Source organism: Plutella xylostella, chromosome 21, assembly GCF_932276165.1.
Source record: "Plutella xylostella chromosome 21, ilPluXylo3.1, whole genome shotgun sequence".
Classification (NCBI taxonomy): Eukaryota; Metazoa; Arthropoda; class Insecta; order Lepidoptera; family Plutellidae; genus Plutella; species Plutella xylostella.
Window position 1 is genome coordinate 8,778,534 of NC_064001.1, and position 21,259 is coordinate 8,799,792.

General features: G+C 37.1%; 2 protein-coding genes across 2 annotated transcripts in view; one reads left to right on the top strand and one right to left on the bottom strand.

Moving 5' to 3' along the window:
* Window positions 1-15,896, top strand: part of LOC105385413 (acetylcholine receptor subunit beta-like 2) — a 32,772-nt gene extending 16,876 nt beyond the window's left edge. The window contains exons 10-11 of the mRNA XM_048628561.1: window positions 214-326; window positions 15,190-15,896. Coding sequence (XP_048484518.1) covers window positions 214-326; window positions 15,190-15,408 — 332 coding nt within the window. The 3' untranslated portion in view covers window positions 15,409-15,896. The remainder of the gene's footprint in view (window positions 1-213; window positions 327-15,189) is intronic.
* Window positions 15,897-16,372: 476 nt separating this feature from the next.
* Window positions 16,373-21,029, bottom strand: LOC105396605. The gene is made up of 6 exons (XM_011568611.3): window positions 20,893-21,029; window positions 19,829-19,907; window positions 18,952-19,083; window positions 18,573-18,646; window positions 17,868-17,975; window positions 16,373-16,559 (listed from the first exon to the last, which is right to left on the bottom strand). Exons 1-6 carry the CDS (start codon window positions 20,919-20,921, stop codon window positions 16,409-16,411), a joined length of 573 nt encoding a protein of 190 aa, XP_011566913.1. The 5' UTR covers window positions 20,922-21,029; the 3' UTR covers window positions 16,373-16,408.
* Window positions 21,030-21,259: the final 230 nt, after the last annotated feature.

Here is a 21,259-nt window from a genome sequence, read left to right on the forward strand (position 1 = left end):
TTCAATTCAAAAAAATTAAAATTCAAAAAGCACCTCCTTGCCGAATGGTTATGACCATGACATAAAATTCCTTAAATTCCTACACCTCACATCGCACCTACAAGGGCACTGACAATGGTCTTATATGCATTCTTAGAGATTCTGTAGTATTACTATAACATCACTATAGAGTAAAAAGTACCAGGCAATCATAACATCAAGCTGTTGTTTCAGTCACGGAGTCTGAGAACATGCTGCCCCGCCACCTGTCGCCCGAGGTCGCGGCCGCGCTGCAGAGTGTGCGCTTCATCGCTCAACATATCAAGGACGCTGACAAGGACAATGAGGTATGTTGGCAAGATGATGCTTCTGTGTTTTCTGCTGTCCTGGTAACTGGTGATGAATTTTATAGGTGGCCGATGAGGGACTGGGAACTCGTAATCATTTTTCTTTTGTGCTTTAGGTTCACTACAGAATTATGTTTATTCAAAGTCTTTTTTTATAATGTTTGCTACCCTAAAGCGTTTTCTTTAGTTATGCCTTTATTCGTTATGTCTAATACCGAATTAAAAAATTCTATACCTACTATATCTTGGAAACAACTTAATTCGCAAACAACATATTAATTAAAATTAAGAAAGTTACAAAAAACTTATATGTATGTATGTAACTATTATATTTATTATTTAATATTAAATCAGTATAACATAGAAAACAATTGCTCAATAGAACTCGAATTTAGTCCAACTATAGACTAATAATAGTCCATGGCCCAACTATTTCCACTATCCGCCGTCAAAGGCAGTGTGTCGCGAACATTCCCCGAATTTCCTTTCAAAGACGCAAAACAGCCGGATAATTTCCGACAATATTTCTGAACAACCCAAATCCCTTATGACGAGAGTTATAAAAGCAATTTAAATATTCAGTAGGTATTAACGACAAGACAAAGCATTTAAATATGTCATCTAATAATCTGGAGATGTCTTGCGGCGTTGCTGTTAATATAAAATTAAGACTATGCTAATTTTACTGTCGTAAGTCATAACCTTAACACACTGGGGTACCACGGTGCTTTCCGAGTCGTAAGAATAAAGGCTTACTTTGTACTTTGCTTATTAGTCAATTATAAATGGTAAATTCATCTCAGGTCGTATCTTTGTTGCGGCTTAATCTGGCTAACCGTATATACACTCCCGGGCAATGAAAAAGTTCCACTCACAAAATGTCGACACAAAACAACCTCAATTTATTCAAATATTTCATTTGAAATTTGAACAAAATATTACCGTTTTTGGTTGGTAATATCCTGATGCTCTGTTAAATGTACTTCAATGCTGCAAAAGGCGTTATTAAGGTAGCCTTTTCCGTTTCGGAGTAATTTGGTGCTTTTCTCAGTGGAACCTTTTAATTGCCCGTGAGTGTATTTTTCGATCTTTCATCATACCTATTTATTTTTATGATTACTTCATTCTTTATTGCTCAAATATAAACATAAGTGGACTTAATGCTATAATCATTTTGTACCAGTCAATCCACAGGAGAATTAATACGAGTATTAGTAATAATAATTTATCTCCAAATTCCAACTTCAAAAACCCCACCATTCCAACTAGTCACAAAAAGTCATTTCAACAAAAACTAGTCCCGAAGCCATTTTTAACCTTTGAACGTTTCGCAATTTCCGCCGCTGGTTTGATCTCTCCACTAACGAGCTAACGACCAATTTTTATAGGGACAGAAAAAGTAGTCACACAACTCACAAAATAACATCGACACACCCTAGTGCCGTGACGTTCGCGCGAGTGGTGCAGGGCGTGCTCTGAACATTCATATCTCTAATGAGCTGAACTTAGCTGCGGGTGCGGCCGCGTTTGCTGGGGCGAGTGGACTGGAAGAGGAAATTAGATTAGAGTTTGTAGGGATGGTTCTAGGGCGAGATGTCTTATACATAAGGTTGGACTTTGTCATTGAGTTGACGGCTCAACCATCAATCCATATTCGTTTATAGTAGAGTAGCTGTTCCCGCGCGCTTCGCTTCGCCATAAAAAGTTTTCCCGTGGGAATTCCGGGATAAAAGGTAGCCTATGTTCTTTCCCAGGGTCTAGACCGTATGTATACCAAATTCATTCATTCAAATCCGTTCAGTAGTTTTGGCGTGAAAGAGTAACAGACAGACAGACAGAAAGACAGACAGACACAGTTACTTTCGCATTTATAATATTAGTTAGGATTAGGATTTGATTTTGGAGATAAAAGTAAACAACATAAAATTCAGCCCTTTTTCTGGCAGATGGAGACCTTAACATCTTGATCACATTAAACAATTACTATGACAGTATGAAGTCGGTGGTACTTTATTTTTCCTTCAGTTCTTTAAACACTAATAAGTACATATTATTTTATTTATTTATTTTATGAAAGTTGATTACAGATATAAATTGACTTGCTTCTTCTGATTGCTAGGCGTAAACGAGGCTTACCCTATCCCCAGAGACGAGTGGGAGACGAGTGGATGAATATTGCTCTGTATGTGTGTGTGTGTGTGTGTGTGTGTGTGTGTGTGGGCGGGTGTGAGGATGTGTTGGTGTAAAGTATCGCAACCAACATTTAGTATAACAAGTTGATCGTAAACTAGCAGGTTTTAAGACTTCAGCGGTCTCACCTGAGCGTCTGTGTGTATGTGTGTGTGATAGAGGTGTTGGTAAGCGGCTACTTGTCTTTGACTTCATATGTAGCTGGATGTAGTAACAACTAATCAGTGATGCCCAATGGATAGCATGCCTGCTTCATGGAAAACTGATGCGGTTTTGAATTTATAACATGAACTTAATTATAACCTATTTTATCCAACCTGGTGCCTGTCTAAGGGCTGATTTTTCAATAGTCACATAAGTGTTTTCTGAGGAATAAAATTGTTGCTGTTACATCTGAATGTTTGTATAAGACAATGACAGCAACAATTTTATTCCTCAGAAAACACTTATCTGACTATTGAAAAATCAGCCCTTAGACAGGCACCAGGTTGGATAAAATAGGGTAATGAAAACGTGTTGCGATGTTGATGATTGTTGTCTGATGGTGATAATAAATGAACGAAATAAACCTTATTACACAAACGAGCAATCAAGCAAACAGTTTATCATAATTACCTCTAGTCTCTACATGTGCATAGCAAAGCACCTTACTGGGTACATACACATAAGTGGCTATTATTGTAACTCTCCTATGATACGCTTGTTCTGGGCTGGCAGCTGGTACATAATATTATAATATGGTCAGCGTAAACTTAAAGTATGAGTTAAATGCGAACAGGTGCCAATAATAGATATATCACTTTTATTTACAAAAAATATTGAAAACTACTGTTTATATACTGCCATTTAAACCAGAAACTGAAGTGTTGTTTGTTTTTTTTTATATAAACGCAAGTTTGATTCGTACATACCTTTTTGTGAGTACATAAGTGAACGCCATTGAAACGAATTTGAATCGGATTCCATTTTTCAGCGATCTGTATCCGAGCCTAAATCCCTTTTAATGGCTATCAAAAGATCTTTAAACTTGATTACAGTTTGATCAAGTTTCGCGGCCTCCAGAACTAGCGGTATTCATAACCGCCCAAAATATTAGGCCGCACTTTATAATTACAAGCAATAAAGTTTGAGGCCCACACGAGAGTTGCCTTCCCAACCCCGACACCGAAGTCTTGAAACTTTCCAAATTCATTATTAATTGAAACAAGGAAAAACTTGCGGTTCAGTACAAGCCACCCTCGTTCAGGCAAATCCTTGAGAATTACAACCGGAGCAGGTATAGCAGACACAGATATAAAAGTATAAAACTTTGCTCAAGTCAATTTGTAGAGGTCCGGCACTTCGGGAACGTTGGGCGTTGACAACGTTGCAACGGCAACGGTAACGACAACGTTGACACGTTGTTTTAAAAAGGCTGTTATTGTGTTTTCTAAAGCCACCAATTTATATACATTTTGTATTATTACTTTTTGGAAATCGCTATTATAAAATACTCGTAAGTATGAAGCTTCGAGAACTTCTAAATGTCTTAGAACAAAAATTGTTCAGATGTACCTTCTGACTCACCCCCTTTCGGATTAGTATACCACTATTGCAACACCCTGTATATTCTTACAATGGTGGCATCCCAAAATGTAACCCGTGATTCTACAAACAACCAAAAAACGATACAACGTTATTTTTGTACCAAAGCGTTTTCAAAAATGTCCAGCTCTAGTCCCTGAATTTTATCCTGAATGCAACATTGTAATGCCGAAGTGGCGCCGGCTGGCACAATAGATTCAGCTGTAAAAATCTAGATGCTGGAAACTTCAGACACACTAGAGTATGGACGTTTTACTGACACATTTAAACTGGTTCTTTTCTTATGAGATCGGGGGTGATTCATTTAACCAGAGAGTTTTAGTAATCGTACTTTATTAAAATGGAAGTTTAAACCGAAAGAGAGTCGGTACCAGCAATTCTGAACAAAGCCAAAGAAAAAAATACACGTAAATTTACCTACCTACAAGTTTATTTGTGCTTAAATAGAAATGTGACATGTACCTATAGATGAAACTGTGCTCCATGAGCACATACGGTTAAAAAGACACAGGTACCAAACTAATAACACGTCTTTTTTTCCGAAAGAGGTTTAAAAGGTACTAAATGAGCATGACTCATTCCCCGTAGACGAATGTTTACATTGACACAAACTTGAGCGAAAATTTTGCTCACAACTTCGCTCGTTAGTGCACTGTGTGTTTATCATTTAATTTGTTATTGTTATTTAATTTGTAACTAGGCAAGCTGTGTTGCTTTTTGAAGTTTTCAGGTATATACTGCAGTGTATATGTAATTGCAGTTTATACAATTACATAAATCCATATATTTATTATGTTTATCAAGAGCTCATGAATTGTAGTGACAGATGACGGACTTGTTAGGTTTTACCACCTTTTTTAGCGCTACAATACAATTAAAATAATATACATATTTTGTAATGAAATAAAAATATATAATTATTAACCTCTATTAAAAATATATTTTTAACGAAAAAGGAAGGAAGAAATTGATTTTTCCATAATTCTCAACGAGGAGGATAAAATTGTTCATGCAAATTGAATTATTACATTCCTTTCTTACAATTCCTTCTGATACTTCGCTCGTCATATTTACATAGAAACTCTTTCATCATTTGATTACTGTGAAAAAAATTACAATATTCTGTTACACACACCGACATAGTTACTTTAATCAACCTTGGCCGTTCGATCTGTAGGGAGTCGCTTAGTATACAACTTGTGCAATACCATTGAATATTAAGTTCCTGTTGCACAATGTCTGGATAAAGTGCCGCAGAGTCGCGTAGCCGGTTGCCCATGTGTGACATATAAAACATCCTGGAGATTCGAACTGATGACCTAGTGGGTGTTTTTATTTCTCTAATCGTAAACAAATCTCCCACTGTACGATCTCCGCCTTAAAACCTCTGAAGGAAGTTCAATTATTCCGGATAACAATAATTAATTAATTATATTATTTTGTAACACCTAAAATAAATTCTTTACCCAAAAACCCACCGGCCTCCTTTCTGAACGCTCTTTAGAATTGTCACCAAGTCAAATTCAAATTTGGAACGATTTACTTAATTACTTTTAATTATTGAGCTCTGAGCTTCATTTGCTATTCGTTTCCTTTAGACCCATCCTTAGAGTGCGATTTGGGGAATGGAGACGGATAATTAAACCTTAAAGATTACTCCATCCACTGGTTATTAAGCTGGGGTAGGATGAATTAAAATTCTGGGTCATTTCAGAGTTAGTACCTACGTGTGAAGATCTCTGTAAGATCAGAATATACCTATACAACTTTTATCTAACTAAATAATGTCTTAAATGCACGTAGAAGCTAAAGCTTTCGGTTATGTCAATATTTTTATTACTCTTCTACGCAATCTAGAAAGCAAAGAAAGAGTTGAAAATGTACATAAAAAAACAAAAAAACTACATCAACAGTTAGAGCATGCAAAATTATACGTAAAAAACACAGTAACTCTCTCGAACCGGCAGAATAACACATTACACCGCGATGAACACGAGATAAAATAAAAGAAGATCTCAGAACAATAATAAACACGCGTCACCTCCGCGACAAACACGACATATCACATTCCCTGTCTCGAAAGAAATACCCACCGCATCGGCCGCAAATATTTAATAATAACGAGCGAAGAATGAGAATGCCCGTTTTTACTTGTTTTTATTTACGGGGTCGTGTTTTAAATATTCATGTTTTCGTGTACACCGCGTAATGGTTCTTTCGAACAGTGAAAATAATGGCGGGGCGTCGACTACCGCAGCTCGCGATCAAGCGAATATAGCCTCTAATGCAGAATAACTGAGAGGTGCTGTTAACACCAAAAATGTCGAAGAGCGTTTCTACATAGAAGCAGTCTGGCCTGTTAGGTTTTTTTTTTCAAATAATAAAGAAGTTTGTGAAAAATGAGAGGAATGCCAGTTAATTTTGTTGATGTTTTGGCGCGGAGTGATAGATGTAAATAATTGATTTTGGAACGCAGATAGTACCTGGGTATAGTACCTGTACTACAGGTCCATAGGTACGGTATATGGATAGGTCCATATACTAGACCCGGAGCTTGGGACTAGGTATATTTATAAAAAAATTGTATAGTATAATATATAGTATAATATAGAAAAATATCACAATCTTTATTAGACACGCCGATGTATATGTTTAGTAGGATTATCGAACGAATTTAGCTGGAAATCGATTATATTTAACTTGATAAAAGACCTACAAGCTGACACAACAATATCAAAATAAACGCCAAAAATTGCGAATGCGAATAATACATGCAATAATTGCAAACTTTGGAAATGCTGTATGAGTTATGACTGACTCCCGGACTAGAGAAACGACAAACAACCTTTCGTTCAGTACGTACCTACAATCAGAACCACAAAATACATACTGGCTCTACTATTAGTTATTCTGTGTTACTAGCTAGATTAATATTGGTAATGGGCTTCGGTGCTAAGAACGAATGAATTGGTCTTGTGGGGATTCATTCTCGGATGAATGAACGAACTAATGAGGGGCAACCCTAGCGTAGGGGTGGCGATTACTATGATTAGCTGAGGCTGAAAGCATGTTGAAAGTTGAAAAAGTTTTTTTGTTGTTGATATTTTTACAATAATTATGTTCAATGTATTTGGAATAACTGGTACTTAATCTATTGTCAAATCAGAGATATTGGGAAATTAAGGTTAATTTTTAAGCGAATACCTAAATTTATCAGTGTTAGGAGTAGCCATTTACCAGTTATCATTTAATGCAAACATAAGAAATGTAGATTGTTAAATAAATCGTATTCCTAAACGCTCACTATTCTTCGTAAAACATTTAATTACATAAGATAAGACTAATTTTATTTTAGAGCTGAAATTACAGCCCTTTTCAGTTAGTTTTGCAGTTGACGTGGTCTTGCTTTGCTCTTTGATGTTCAGATGTCGCCGCCACCGCCGCCGCCACTGCCGCTGTTTTACAATGCAAAAGTGGTTGAGATTAGATGTTCTGATAAGAATGATAATCTTTCTGAAACGGTTTGAAGAATTAAAGCCAACAGTGGCATGAGCAAAGCAAGATTCATTTCTTTAATATTTTATTTTATTTCTAAAATTATACTTATCATGACTCATAAGGGTTAAATTTTAATAAACACCCAATTTACGATTTTCTATTTTTAAAACCAATTTGTAGGCACGTGTTGGTACCTAATAAATTTTAAAAATTCCAGTGGAAGCACAACAATGTTGTATGTATTTTCTTTCTTGAAGTTAGTATTCTCTCTCCTTTGTTATGAAACCAACCAACTGTAAATGGGGTAAAGCGATTTTCCTATACTAAGACGTTTGCAGCTTCCATAATACAAATTACGGCAGTAAAGAAAGGCGAATTTAACTAATAACAACAAAAAGTCGTCCGCGAACGAGCAATATCTTTGAGCCATTTTAAAATTCACGGGACACATTTGCGGTTCAGAACTGGCGTCCTAGGAGAGAACTTTATCCAGAAAGGGGATTCAGTAGAATCCCGCTCATTTCCCGTGGGTCTCAGAATACGGAATCGATAACTAGCAATTTGCTTGTGCCGATTTCGCGATTTCGAATCGGGTCGTAATGAAACTTAGCGCCCGGAATTAGGCAGAGCTATGGGACGCGGGGGTTCATTGTGAAGCGACGCGACGGCTGGTTGACAAATTTATGTCTTGTGACCGTGGAATTAAGTGGGGTTTTCCGCGGCTTTAACTGAATCTAGACTGCTTAGAAATATAATTACAGTAGAGTAACATAATTAGGTATAACTTTTAATTTGTTTATAATCCATACGTAGCTAATAGCCGAAGTAGCCGAAACACAAGATAAACTTGTTAGCCAAATAGCTCTATTAAGTTCGTGGACGCGACTAGTGACTATGAAAGTTTCAGAAGATGCCACTTGGGGGTGATATTTTGAAGTATTGCAACTGCAAGATTTACGTTCCGAAGTTGTTCGTGTGAACACATACATTTATGTATACACACACATGTGGCGGACGCTGTAGCTTCAGAAATGAAATATGTTGCCCTGTACATAGGTTTCCGCAGTGGTGAGGTTACTCTATACTGACTAAAAAGGAACGGATAAGAGCTGTCGAGCCATCGGCACGTTTAATACAGTGAGATAGAGTCGCGGCTCGCGCAGCAGCGCTCCGATACTTCGTTTTTCATAATATAGAGTGACCCCAATGGAAAGAAAACGCATTAGCTATTTGACATCGACAGCCGTCCAGCAGTAATGGTATTTGTCGATGTGTCGGCACCTACTTCGGAAAGGGATTTCTAACATTGGATTTATTTTTAAACTGTGTAATTTCTCGTATTTTCAGTAAGTACCTACCTATAATAATTTTGTACAAACTTACTTAGAAACACATATAAGAATATTTTGTAAAATATCTATGGTATGAATGTTATTTTAGCTGTGGTGGTATCTCTCTCAAACAAATAATTGCATACTTTCATAACTTTCAAACAAACGAAGACAACAAACTTCTTAAAAATTCATAACAATGTAACTTAACCAACTGAAAAATAACCTCGACCGTTGAAATTATAAGTTTTCTACAGCGAGATTTATTAAAAAGTTATCCTCTGCCTCTACGTCTACGGTCAGCGCTACATCGCTTCATGTAATATTGCTTGCAGCGCTTTCAACTTCGACCTCCTTGAGCTTGAAAAGGCTACTATTTGGTTCTATTAATGTAATATCATTACAACACATATAGGTACTTTGAATCGATCTCCTAAGTCTCCTATATTTAGTCCACGCATATTTAATCTTACAATGAATGCTTAGGGTTTATCTTCTAATTCATGCGGACTGAAAACCTGAAAACCTCCCACGAAATGACTTTTTCAAATCACATACAGGTGCTACCGTGCTAAAAAGTCCAGTGTTGTTTTCGCGGGCACGCCATAGCTTGCGTGCTTAGTCCCGCCGGCTGCACCCGCGAGACGCCATAAACTTGCAATGTAACACACATACGTGCGGTTTCGAGATTTCCCCGAGCAAATAGAATTACCGGGATAGGGGCGCTCTGTACGATGTAGCCTTGTTCGGAGGTTTGTTTACACCGATTTGCAGCGCTCTGGCCTGTGGGGGCCGGGTTATATTTTTAGCTCGATACACGGATTTTAGACGTTCCATTGTGCGGGGCATTGAACTGCAGAAAATGTGGTGATGCAGGCTTCAGTAATGGCGTTTGCTACTTATATCCTTGCCTGTTACTGTGTATTTCTCAGCTGGTTGGATACAACTTGTAGATATAGGTAATATCTATCTCCGTTCTACTGTTAAATTGTTCCAAGAATCACAACTAAATTTAACTCAAACCCACTCGTACAATATCTAATCAATGCCGCGGGAAGCAAATTGAACTGATGACGTCATCCGATTGACCACAGCTCGATATAACGCAGAAGTTTAAATTCCCGCTGCTTTTAAGACCAACTTGAGCGCCAACTTAAATTGGATTTGGCATCCCCGATTCAGAGTCATTGGGCCGCCGCTGATTCGATATCGGATTCTTAGCGCGCCCGGGACTGCTTTCAAGGTGGTTTCTGCTTTGTGAAAACATGCAGCCTTTTATTACCTAGAGGTACGGAAATGTGTAAGCGTTTAGTTCGCAGTTATAGTATGAGTTGTAGGAATTTCGGTAATACGTGACGTTATTAAATAACCAAAGTGCCAGTGCAAGGATAATTCACTTTTGATGTTTGGACGGTACGTGTTTCTAGGTTTTTCAGATCCAGTTTCTATTTACCACGGTGACAAAGGTTTGTAACTGTCATGCCAAGAAAAAGTTCAGAAACTGCAATGGTCCCTAGACAATACATTATAGTGAGCGCTATGAAACCTAACCTGTCACAATGTCCTTGGAGGTAATTCTCGGCGGATGACTAGCCAGTAAACGGAAACGGAAGTGGATATTGTAAGTCTGCACACGTCTCAACGTCTTCCAGATAACCACAGTTCATTTTTGAAACAACGACGAATGGTTCCCTCAGGCTGAATAAATTTTAAACCAACCCAGTTTCCGAACACCGATTATGTAGATGTGTTTGTAAAATATGTATTCTGTTTGCTGCTTTTAAAATTGCCGCTGTCAGATTTCTAAGAAGTTATTCTTCAAGGGTATTTTTTCACGAGAAGTGTTTTTTGCGGTTTGTATTTATGGGACCTAAAATCTCAATCAATTAAAACTCAGCACATCATTCTGAACCACTTTTATATTAATCAGGAACTGTTGAAATTCGTAAGTAAATAAAAAAATCCACAACAAAGTTACAAATACATAATAAAATTTAAATGTTTCATGCTGAGTCAGAGCCATTTTACTGACATAATACACACCACAATTATTGTTATTCATTATGCCACTGTACCTACATTGTTGTTTTGTATTTGTGATGTGTATTTTGTGAGTGAATAAACGATGTGTCTATGTCTATGTCTATGTCTATGTCTATGTCTATGTCTATGGATCGTTGTTAATCTTACATCCGTAGATGCTTACAAGATGTAGGTACTCATAATATAATAGGTATATGTATATACTTATTAGTTCAAAAGCTGCCTGTAATGGAGTGCCATATAAAGAAAGAACTAGAACGTCTCCCTACAATTAGATTAAATACGGTTCAAAGACTCAGGAAATACGTAATTAAATGTATTTCTCCTTTCCTCCATCCAGTGTCCTCTAAATTAGCTTTGTTGCTATTTTTGTAAAGTTTTGTTTTAATTATAACAAATTAATCAGTTGGAGAGGTTTGCTTTGAGTTTGTATCAAGAAAAAGGTAACTTTTGATTAGTCCAATCAGAAACTCCCAAGGCCATGTCCCTGTAAGTCTCATAAAAGCGGGTGTCTCATTTACATTTGGATGTAATAACTTTGGATATCTCGATGTACGTAAAAATACACAGTCATGTTTTAAATACTGATGTGGTTTAATCAATCTGTGGGTTACAGTAACAAAACAACACAACACACGCACTCACGCCTTGTACTAATGTACTCCCTTGCGGGGTAGGCAGAGGTGCATTGCTGCACCCACTTTTCGCCAGAGTGTTATGTTAGTCCCAATGTAATAGGGGGCGGGCCTATTACCATTTTACGGGCACATCCAAGACCCGAGAACAAATATTTGTGTTTAAACAAATATCTGCCCCAGCCGGCAATCGAACCCGGGACCATCGGCTCAGTAGTCAGGGCCACTAACCACTACGCCATTCGGTCGTCATTACAGTAACAAGTAGCAGTATATGCTTTAAGTGTGCTGCAGTATATATCAGTTAAATAGTGTAATGCATTTAATGTAGAGACACTACTTATGGACTTCTATTAGATTAGTGATTGACGATGAAAAGCTGCAAAACAGATTACAGAAAACATTATTGGTTCTTTGAAGGTAAAATGATACTGTCACAGTCTTTGCTCACCGGCGACGTTCTCAAAAGGGGAAAAAATGGCGTCGTAAATATATTCCGGGAACGCAAGCCGTTATCTGAATAGTCTTTATCTATTACGGATATCGACACAATATTTCAACCTTTCACAACCTGACAGATGAGATCCGCGGCCATCAATATCACACAAAACCGATTATACAGGGTGGTGCTTTATCTGCGCTCGAGCCACACACAGGTCTAGTCTAAGATATTTAATAGTATCAGAGCCGCGAGCTCAGGATTCGATACTATTTTCGAATCTACACAAACATATTGAAAAAGATTGAAAAAGAACAACTGTCACTATTTTCGAATCTACACAAACATATGGAAAAAACAAATGCCACTTTTCGAACTAACAAATTAGCCGTACATTTTGACAGTGACGGAAATTACCTAGATATTACCGATTAAATTTTGATAATTTCTAAGCAACATTCGGAATAAATAGCATACAGCTCTCAAAAAATAACGTTTCAAAATCGTCAAAGTGTACTTATATTTTAAAAAATACTTATATATACTGTATACCTAAAATAAAGGGCTCTCCGTTAGGGTAAGCTCTTATAAGCCACTGAAAATAAACCACCCTGTGAAGGAACCTGACGGTTTGGAGTTCCGTTGCTGTAGACCTTGCTATATCCAATTATTAAAACAAACAATTAATTTGAGATCCTTAAATAATTCACTTTACCTAATTTTGAGGTTCACTAGTTATAGGTTATAGTTAGAAAGATTATCAAATAATTATCAAATCTTACTCTTGTAGGCGTAAAAAAAATTTATCCAGGTACACTGGAGATTATGGGTGTGGTGTGAATGTTTTAAATAACAGAAAGTGACTCCTCTCCTCTTTGTATATTTCCAACTGTCCTACATAATCATTATCACCTTGTTTACAAACAAATTGACTTTTCGAGCACTTTTCTCAAATTCTAAGGGACATTTTGAGGAAAAACTTAATTTGCACTTGACTTATTTAGAAACAGTTCATTCACTTTTGTTTGAGAGGCGTCGCTCCTCGCCTATATTAATGGACCCCCGCCTTATCTTAACACACCGAGCGGCGCGAGAATACCGAATTTCAGGATTAATGGAATAAATAAATTGGCATTTTATCCACTGCCGAAATAAGTTAGCGGTGTAGCGTCCCGACTTGGAAGGGGATAAATGGAGGTTGCAACTTGTCGGAAACTGTGTCATATGCAGAATGGTTCTTAGAAGTAATGCTTCCTACGTACTAGCTTTTACCAACATAGTAATGAGCCAGAATTATTTGTTGATTGATAAGGTTCCACTGAAAAATACACCAAATTACTACTAAACGCAAAAGGCTAGCTTAATGACGCCTTCTGCAACATTGGAGTACATTTAACAAAGCATCACGATATCACCAACTAAAAACGGTAATATTTTGTTTAGATTTTAAATGAAATGTTTGAAAAAACCGGGGTCGTGTGGTGTTTTTGTGGGTAGAACTTTTTCATTGCCCGTGAGTGTAATTATAACAACTAAGTAAATACTTACATAAATAGCTTCTGATAACAAATGGGAACCCGAATCCAGTATTTTCTTCTTTTTATAGTTTCATTCCTTATTCTTACGTTTACTGTTGATTTACCTACCTAACTATCTGTTCTCTTCCAAACGCATCGCGCGGTCACAGTTCGCTTGCAAAAGGCTGTCGCAACCTTAGACGAACCATAACGTTATTCTAAAGTCCGAAATTGCTCTGAGTGCACCTCACTCTGGGGATCGCCCGGCTACATTATGTTGGCAAGATATATGGTTTGTACTGCTGTGGATAAAATGAATACGTTTTGAGCCATGTCCCACTGCTGCAGACCTAATTTTTAATGCTGTGACATTTCGAAGGCTTGTTTTTGCGCAGCGCTTAGATTAATAATATACGGAGAAGATGGTGTGTCATGTTCAAAATAAAGCAAAAAACTATGCTCATTCTGTTTACGTCAAATCGTTGTAAGTTCAATCTAATGACAACATTGTACCAATGAATGAGGTCACAAATTTTCTAACTGAAATAATTCAAAATCAGAACTCAGTTTATGTCACTGAGTGGGGTGTTATTCATCGAGACGTTTCCTTTGCACTGACACTCTATCTAGTTCGTATTAAAATATAGGTAGTTGGCTGTGACATTTCGAAGGCTTTTTTTACGCAGCGTATCCTCATGTTCGTTATGATAACTTTGTTTACGGATGTCCTTTTATGGCAGTTTGTGTATGTGGTATTTATGTACTAGGTGGTACGAGTGAAGGGTTAACTTATAGTCTAATATTAGGGATAACTCTTGTTTACCAGTGAGAACAACGATACAAGTTAATGTTACGTATGCTTTATGTTTTGAAAAACTTCATCTCAATTCTTAAAATAGTCAAAGTTTTGAGTAATAATAATAATGACATAAACCTCAGGTTTTCGTAATTCAAAGCTTTCAGGCTGAAGCCTCCTAACTCGAAAGTCCTTTAATGTTTATTGTTGACAAGCGTCTCTAATCTCTAAACGGAAATTGTTCCTTGATACGTTTTCATTATTCTTCACTTAAGAGCTTTCACTCTGAGGAAAATAATGAAAAATGTCTTTTAAAAACTTTACATTGTTCTGAGAAAGGGGGCCAATTAAACCAGCCTTCTTTGTAGACGGTAAATAGCCTGCGCCGAAGTCAAATCGTGTCTTTTTTGTAATTGGCCTCGATAGCCAAACTTTTAAAGGAAGCTTAGGAATATTGCTTCACATAGAAAGGGTTTGGAAAAGGTTTTTTCTAAAAATAACTTTCAGGGGTTCAAAAGAAGCATTGTTGGCAAGTTTTGAGCGAAGACATCATGAAATCTACCTGCTTTATGTTGTTCCAATATACATTTTGGTTGAAAATAAATTATTACGGGCCTTACTTAGTAGGTATAAATAATCTGTACCTTATCGGTAAAAAGCAGTTAAGTATTTTTTAACCCCCCACCTTACACCACAGCAAAATGTCAATGTGTTTTTTCTTTGAAAAGCACTTTACCTTGATTTACACTTTCTTCTGATTCGTATTTCAGAAGTACCAGGCTCACAGAGAACAGAGATCATTCTAACCAACATTCCCTTATTGTCCGCAGGTGGTTGAAGACTGGAAATTCATGTCGATGGTTCTGGACCGATTCTTCCTGTGGCTGTTCACTATCGCCTGCTTCGTGGGTACTTTCGGCATCATATTCCAGTCACCATCACTCTACGATACCAGGGTCCCAGTGGACCAGCAGATCTCTTCTATACCAATGCGGAAGAACAACTTCTTCTACCCGAAGGATATCGAGACCATTGGGATTATCAGTTAAATTTGGTTCCTATGTCTGTCACATACATAATAGATTAAGAATCCTCTGGAACCGAAATTTTTATGTATGAATATTCAGCTAGATCTAATATTTTCGAATGGATTTGATTTGCTTGCTATAAAGACGAAGTTGTTAATTTTAATATTCATAAAATAAGTAACTTATGAAAATATAATATCAAGTAATTATAAATTTAAATATATTATAGAAACAGGTATATTTATTCGTATGTAATATGCCCATGTCGCTGTTATTTAATAAGGTGTAGATTGTAATAAATATTTGAATTATTAATTCCTTTTTCAAAAATGGACGAGCTCAATTTTATACACAAACTATGGTTACTTTTTTAGTTTTAAAACTCCAACAACGCAAAATAATTATGTATTATAAAAAATCACTCTCATTAATGATCTTATGGCTGTGAATTTGTTTTAAAATTAACTGTAAAATTGAAGTGAATATAGATTATTCAAATATGAAATAAAATGCACAATAAATTAATATCATTAATTGAATTAAGTGTTTTCATTGCTGCAACTGTTGACTGCCCAGTCCAGATATTAAATCGTTTTCGTAGCGAAGTGAGATGAATATTCTATCATGAAAAATTTTCAGTTTTTTGTTAGTTACTATAAAAATGTATATAATCATATTTACACCCTAGGCTGCGTTTGCGTAAGCAAACTGCTCACTTGTTACTAGACCACGTAAAACTCCAAATAGGTATAAGTCATGCCACTTATATTTAATATGAAATTCCGCATACAACTGTATACTCAGTATCGGCGGCAAACAAGTTTCCTAGTTATCAACGTCACCTTCTTCATCTTCACGACAAGAAGAAGAAGAAAATTATTGATTTATCTCAATTTTACCGATAGTCACTTCAGACATAGAACAACGCGGACTTGACTGTAGAACACCTTTCTTAAAATATTTTCGAAAAAAAAATAACACCATAAAATCCCAATAATTTATTTACTAAGCACAAAACACCTCAGGTATGTTTAAACTCCACAATCCTAGTAATCAAGTCAAACAAGCCAACGGGACACAGTTCCTCGTACCGGGCGCAGCTGCCCGCCCTGCCTGACGCCTCCGCCTCGTAGTACTCGTCGTCTAGGCCTTCCTCCGCTGATGATGACGGCCTGTGGAGGGGTGGAAGTTCATTAGGTTAAGGCAAGGAGCATAAGTACTTCTCTAACAAGAAGGGTAAGGTGTAAGTATTTCAAGTGTGGGGGTTTGATAGTTAACGGAAATGATGTTTGTTGCCATTATCAATGTAAGTGGGACTCATAAAACTGGCTAAAATTATAGAGTTTTATTTTATTTTTATTTTATTTTATTTATTAACAGAAATCCACAGCATCTTAATTAACATAGTTTGCTAACATTGTTTATAAATAAGGCCATTAATGGATTTTACTATGTTAACTTAATATATAGTAATTTATTAGAACTAGAACTTAAACTAGGTAATTATTCAGGTTACAAAAGCAGACATGTTTTGTGTGTGTGTTCGTGTGTGTGTGTGTGTGTGTGTGTGTGTGTGTGTGTGTGTGTGTGTGTGTGTGTGTGTGTGTGTGTGTGTGTGTGTGTGTGTGTGTGTGTGTGTGTGTGTGTGTGTGTGTGTGAGTTCCACCATATAACGCGCCCTATTTCAAATAAAAGCAGACTAGAATGAAATATTTATTATAATCATGGTATTTTCAAAATATTTCATGAATAAAATGAAATAAATGAAATTAAAATACACAGTTTAGTTACATCGAGACCTCAGTTAACTAAGTATAAACTTTTGAAGTGAAAAACATAAGCCATGTGATCTAAACCACTAGCGAATGTAAACTCAAGGAGGTGTAAACTCAAAAGTTATAGTTTTCATTATAACTTGTTGCGAAAATGTGTGTTACGTCGGAAACTTTCATTCTTTGGCGGGAATTTATAGTCTGTGTTCCAGACAAGTTAATCTTCGTGAAATATAGAACGGTAAGTACTGTTTTCAATTTACAAAACTTGTCTCATTAAATTTAATGATCTTTAACCACTGACTGACAAAAAAGATTTTGTGAAGGTTTTATTTATGCGTGTATCTGTAGGTAAATTTTAATTCAAAATGGATGGATTGATTTTATTCGATTCACTTAGGACTTAATTGAAATTGTTCTTGGCTATGTTTAGTTCAAATTGGATTAGATATTCAATATGGACATAGGTAATTAAGATAATATATGCCATTTGTGGATGATTACTGGCCTGATGATGATGATGATTTGTCATCACCTTGCAATCAGAGGTTAGATAACTTTATACCTAGTGAGTAAGTTATAGTTAAGACATGAAAAACGTGTGAATGGCGTAGCATTGAAAAATCAGAACTAAAGAAAAACTTCGTTGGCCAATTTTGACACCAAACAACTCATTTACAACTCAATTGTAACTCAACAGCAACTCACGTGAACACAATGTGCATGATGTGGCCAAGCAGGCCGTTGTGGTGCAGCGGCGTCTCGGCGGCCTCGCAGATGTTGCGCAGCAGGCACTCCCGCCCGCCCAGACCGTGTCTGAGGGCGGGAAGGGTTGTAGGGTTAGCAAAACAGATCACTTTAATGTTCGAAGGGCACATTTAAGACGTGACAAAAGTTTTGCATCGCGCTCACTCACATCTCGCAGCCTGAAGAGTGACCGTGACGGAGAACTTTTGTCACGTCTTCATTGCGCACCGTGCTATATAGCCTTTCAGATTCACATATTCGTCACATAGGTGAAATAAAAAATACTTAACCGAGCTGTAAGTACAATTAGCTTTTTATCCTTCAGGGGCACCTCAAATACTTTTCTATTTCGACTACTTTCCCTTTGTATCGTCGGGGGTGGATCTTAATATTTTTTGTTGACTGTAGCTCCACTTTAACGATACGAGTACACTCTTGTAGCTTGTCAAACTCACAAACGGCTTTTATTTCATTCAAATTGACGGTGTACGTCTTCCTTTGGCATCGTTGCTCCGGAACAGTGATTCACATATTTTGTGACATGTGATCTATTACACTGACTAAAAGTGGGTAGGTATAGCAACTCGTAGGGAAGTACATTAGTTAGTACAAGGTATGAATGTAAATGTAATGATATGAACTAGAACGATGAGCATGGTGACTTACTCTTTAAATTTTGTCTCGAGAACAGTGTAGGCGAGCTCCCTTGTGATGCTGCGGCTATGCCTCGCCGTCACCACCTGCAAATTACAAAATAATGATTTGTAATATTACTATCATCAATATTCGTAGTCCACTGTCGGTTGGACCTGTGAAATGTATCAAAGCCGAGCTACGCTCCTATGCTATTGGTATGCGCTATGCTGCTCAGCCGCTATTGGTCTATCATAGCACGCCATTGATGCGAGCTATGCCGCTCGGCCGCTATTGCTCTGTTGCTTCACGCCATTGGTGCACACTATGCCGCTCGGTCGCTATTGGACGTAAGTGCGGGTCAGAAATGTCAGAATCCTCGCTTCAACAAATTAAATTTGGCCACACTTACCGGTAGATTAGGGAACAGCACTTCGTCGATCTCGGTGATGTTGTTGAGCGTGCTGTAGTTGGACTCGAAGTTGTACGACACGAACACGTTCTTGTCCGGGATGTCTATAGGTACAGCTATGGCCAAGAACGTCTGGGGAGATTAAAGATTATGTAGAGAAACTTGTTGCCGCTAGTGAAGCTGGTAACATCGGGACATGAGGGGGAGCGCGGGGAGCAGCGACGCAACATATAAATACACGTCATCTTCGGTTGTTTGGACTCTTCTCTTTCGGATGCTCCATCATTCCATACATATAAATATTGAAATATTATACCTATATATATATATATGTATATATATATATATATATATATATATATACATTAAAAATTCACTTAAACAAGATAGAGTCGTGATTAGCACTGCAGATTTGATTTTCCAAAGTTTTGGAGCGCTGCGCCAACTATAAATAAATAAATATGTGGGGACATCTCACACACGGCCATCCGACCCCAAGCTAGGCAGAACCTGTGTTATGGGTATCGGACAACTGATATATCTACACAAATACATAGATAGATACATATTAAATATAAATATCAACACCCAAGACCCGAGTACAAATATCTGTCTTTAAACATATATTTGCCCCAGCCGGGAATCGAACCCGGGACCTTCGGCATAGCAGTCGACTAACTACTACGCCATTCGACCGTCCAAACTATGGATCTATCTCATTACACAAAGCGTGCCGATTGCGTTCTTGTTTCTTTCGTTCGTCGACTGAGAGTGACCCCCTAGGTAAATTAGCATTATCACGCTGTTTAAGTTATGCCTCTTTGTCCAACAGTATTATTATTAGCTGCTGACGGTTTTATTATAATTAGTGACTTACCCCATAAAGACTGGTGGGTGGAAATATAAGACCTCGCTTTTCTCTGCTGATGCCCATTGCCCCTGACAGAGTTAAGGCACTGAAAGTAAATATCAATATAAAGTTAAATTGCAAAGAATGCTACCTCAGATGATGACATGTGTGCTTATTAAGTAAATTACTATAATAGTTTTAAGTCAGAATTATGTTGTGTTAGATTATAAATAACGATTTTCACTACCTTAAGTTTTTTTTAAAGTAAGTTCATCAATTTACTCATGGAGTTTTATGTAGTTCTCTATCTAACGCATCGACATAACGACAGTCACATTGATTGAGTAGTCGACAGACTGACTGTGTTTAATGTCGTATGTCCTACGTGCCGTCACATGTCCGTTCCTATTTCACCTGCATTTGAACACTTTGAGCCGTAGCGATGCGGGTAGTGTGTTGTACACCTACTACACTCACGGGCAATGAAAAAGTTGCACTCACAAAATGCCGACACTAATTCTATTCTATTCTATTCTATTCTGGTAGGGGGTGAAGTTCCTGTACGTGTCTCTCTCGAGTGGAACCTTTGTACATATCCCCTTGATTTCAGCTCAGCCAGCCTAGCTCCCGAGTAAACTGGAGTAGCAAGCCTGGGTGTTCCAATAGCTGAGATAGGCGCTCTGTTGGTCCAAGAATAGATAATCTTGTTTCTGTAGTAGGTGGACAAGCTAACAGAATGTGTTCAACCGTCTCATCTACTTCCTTACATGTCCTGCCTGCATGCCGACACCAAACAACCCCAATTTTTTCAAACATTTAATGTATAATTTAAACAAAATATTAAAGTTTTTAGTTTATAATATCCTGATTCTCCGTGAAATGCAGAAGGCGTCATTAAGCTCGCCTATTCCGTTATGGAGAAATTTGGTGCTTTTCTCAGTGGGACGTTTTCATTGCCCGTGAGTGTATATTACTTCATCATTATAGAACTCATTATACTTTTCATTTGTACTGAGTACCATAGTCAAAAAATAAAAACTAGCTTATCTTATCACATTTATTTTAAATTATTAAAAATGGTAAATATTTACATCAAAAGCACTTTCTTGATAAACTGCATTATATCTAAAACACCACACGTAATAATATAAAACACTTCAAAACCTCACTTACAAACACACAATGTCCGATTGTCTAAAACAATAAACATATAAGAGCACTATAATACACGCGGTAACATTTTTAAGTATGAATTTTAGCTGGTACTGGTGACAAATCTGAAACACTGGTTAACAGCTCCCAAGTCGCTAAAAGAAGGTTGTAATAACTGTACAATGAATTAGAGTGCGAGTTACAAACTTCAAATTGAGTGCCTATGTGCCTATTTAGCTCAGGGAAGGACGTTGGTTATGTTAGTGAGTTTGTATTAATATTTTTCTATTGCTTCGACATTTTTAT

Bases quoted from the DNA above. Each gene is read 5' to 3' on its own strand.
- LOC105396605 (XM_011568611.3), bottom strand. From the start codon at position 20,921: ATGCAGTTTATCAAGAAAGTGCTTTTGAT. The intron at 19,908-20,892 runs GTAAATATTTAC...ATTTACTTTCAG, and splicing joins ATCAAGAAAGTGCTTTTGAT to TGCCTTAACTCTGTCAGGGG. The intron at 17,976-18,572 runs GTAAGTCACCAT...TCCCGCCCTCAG, and splicing joins CTCGAGACAAAATTTAAAGA to ACACGGTCTGGGCGGGCGGG.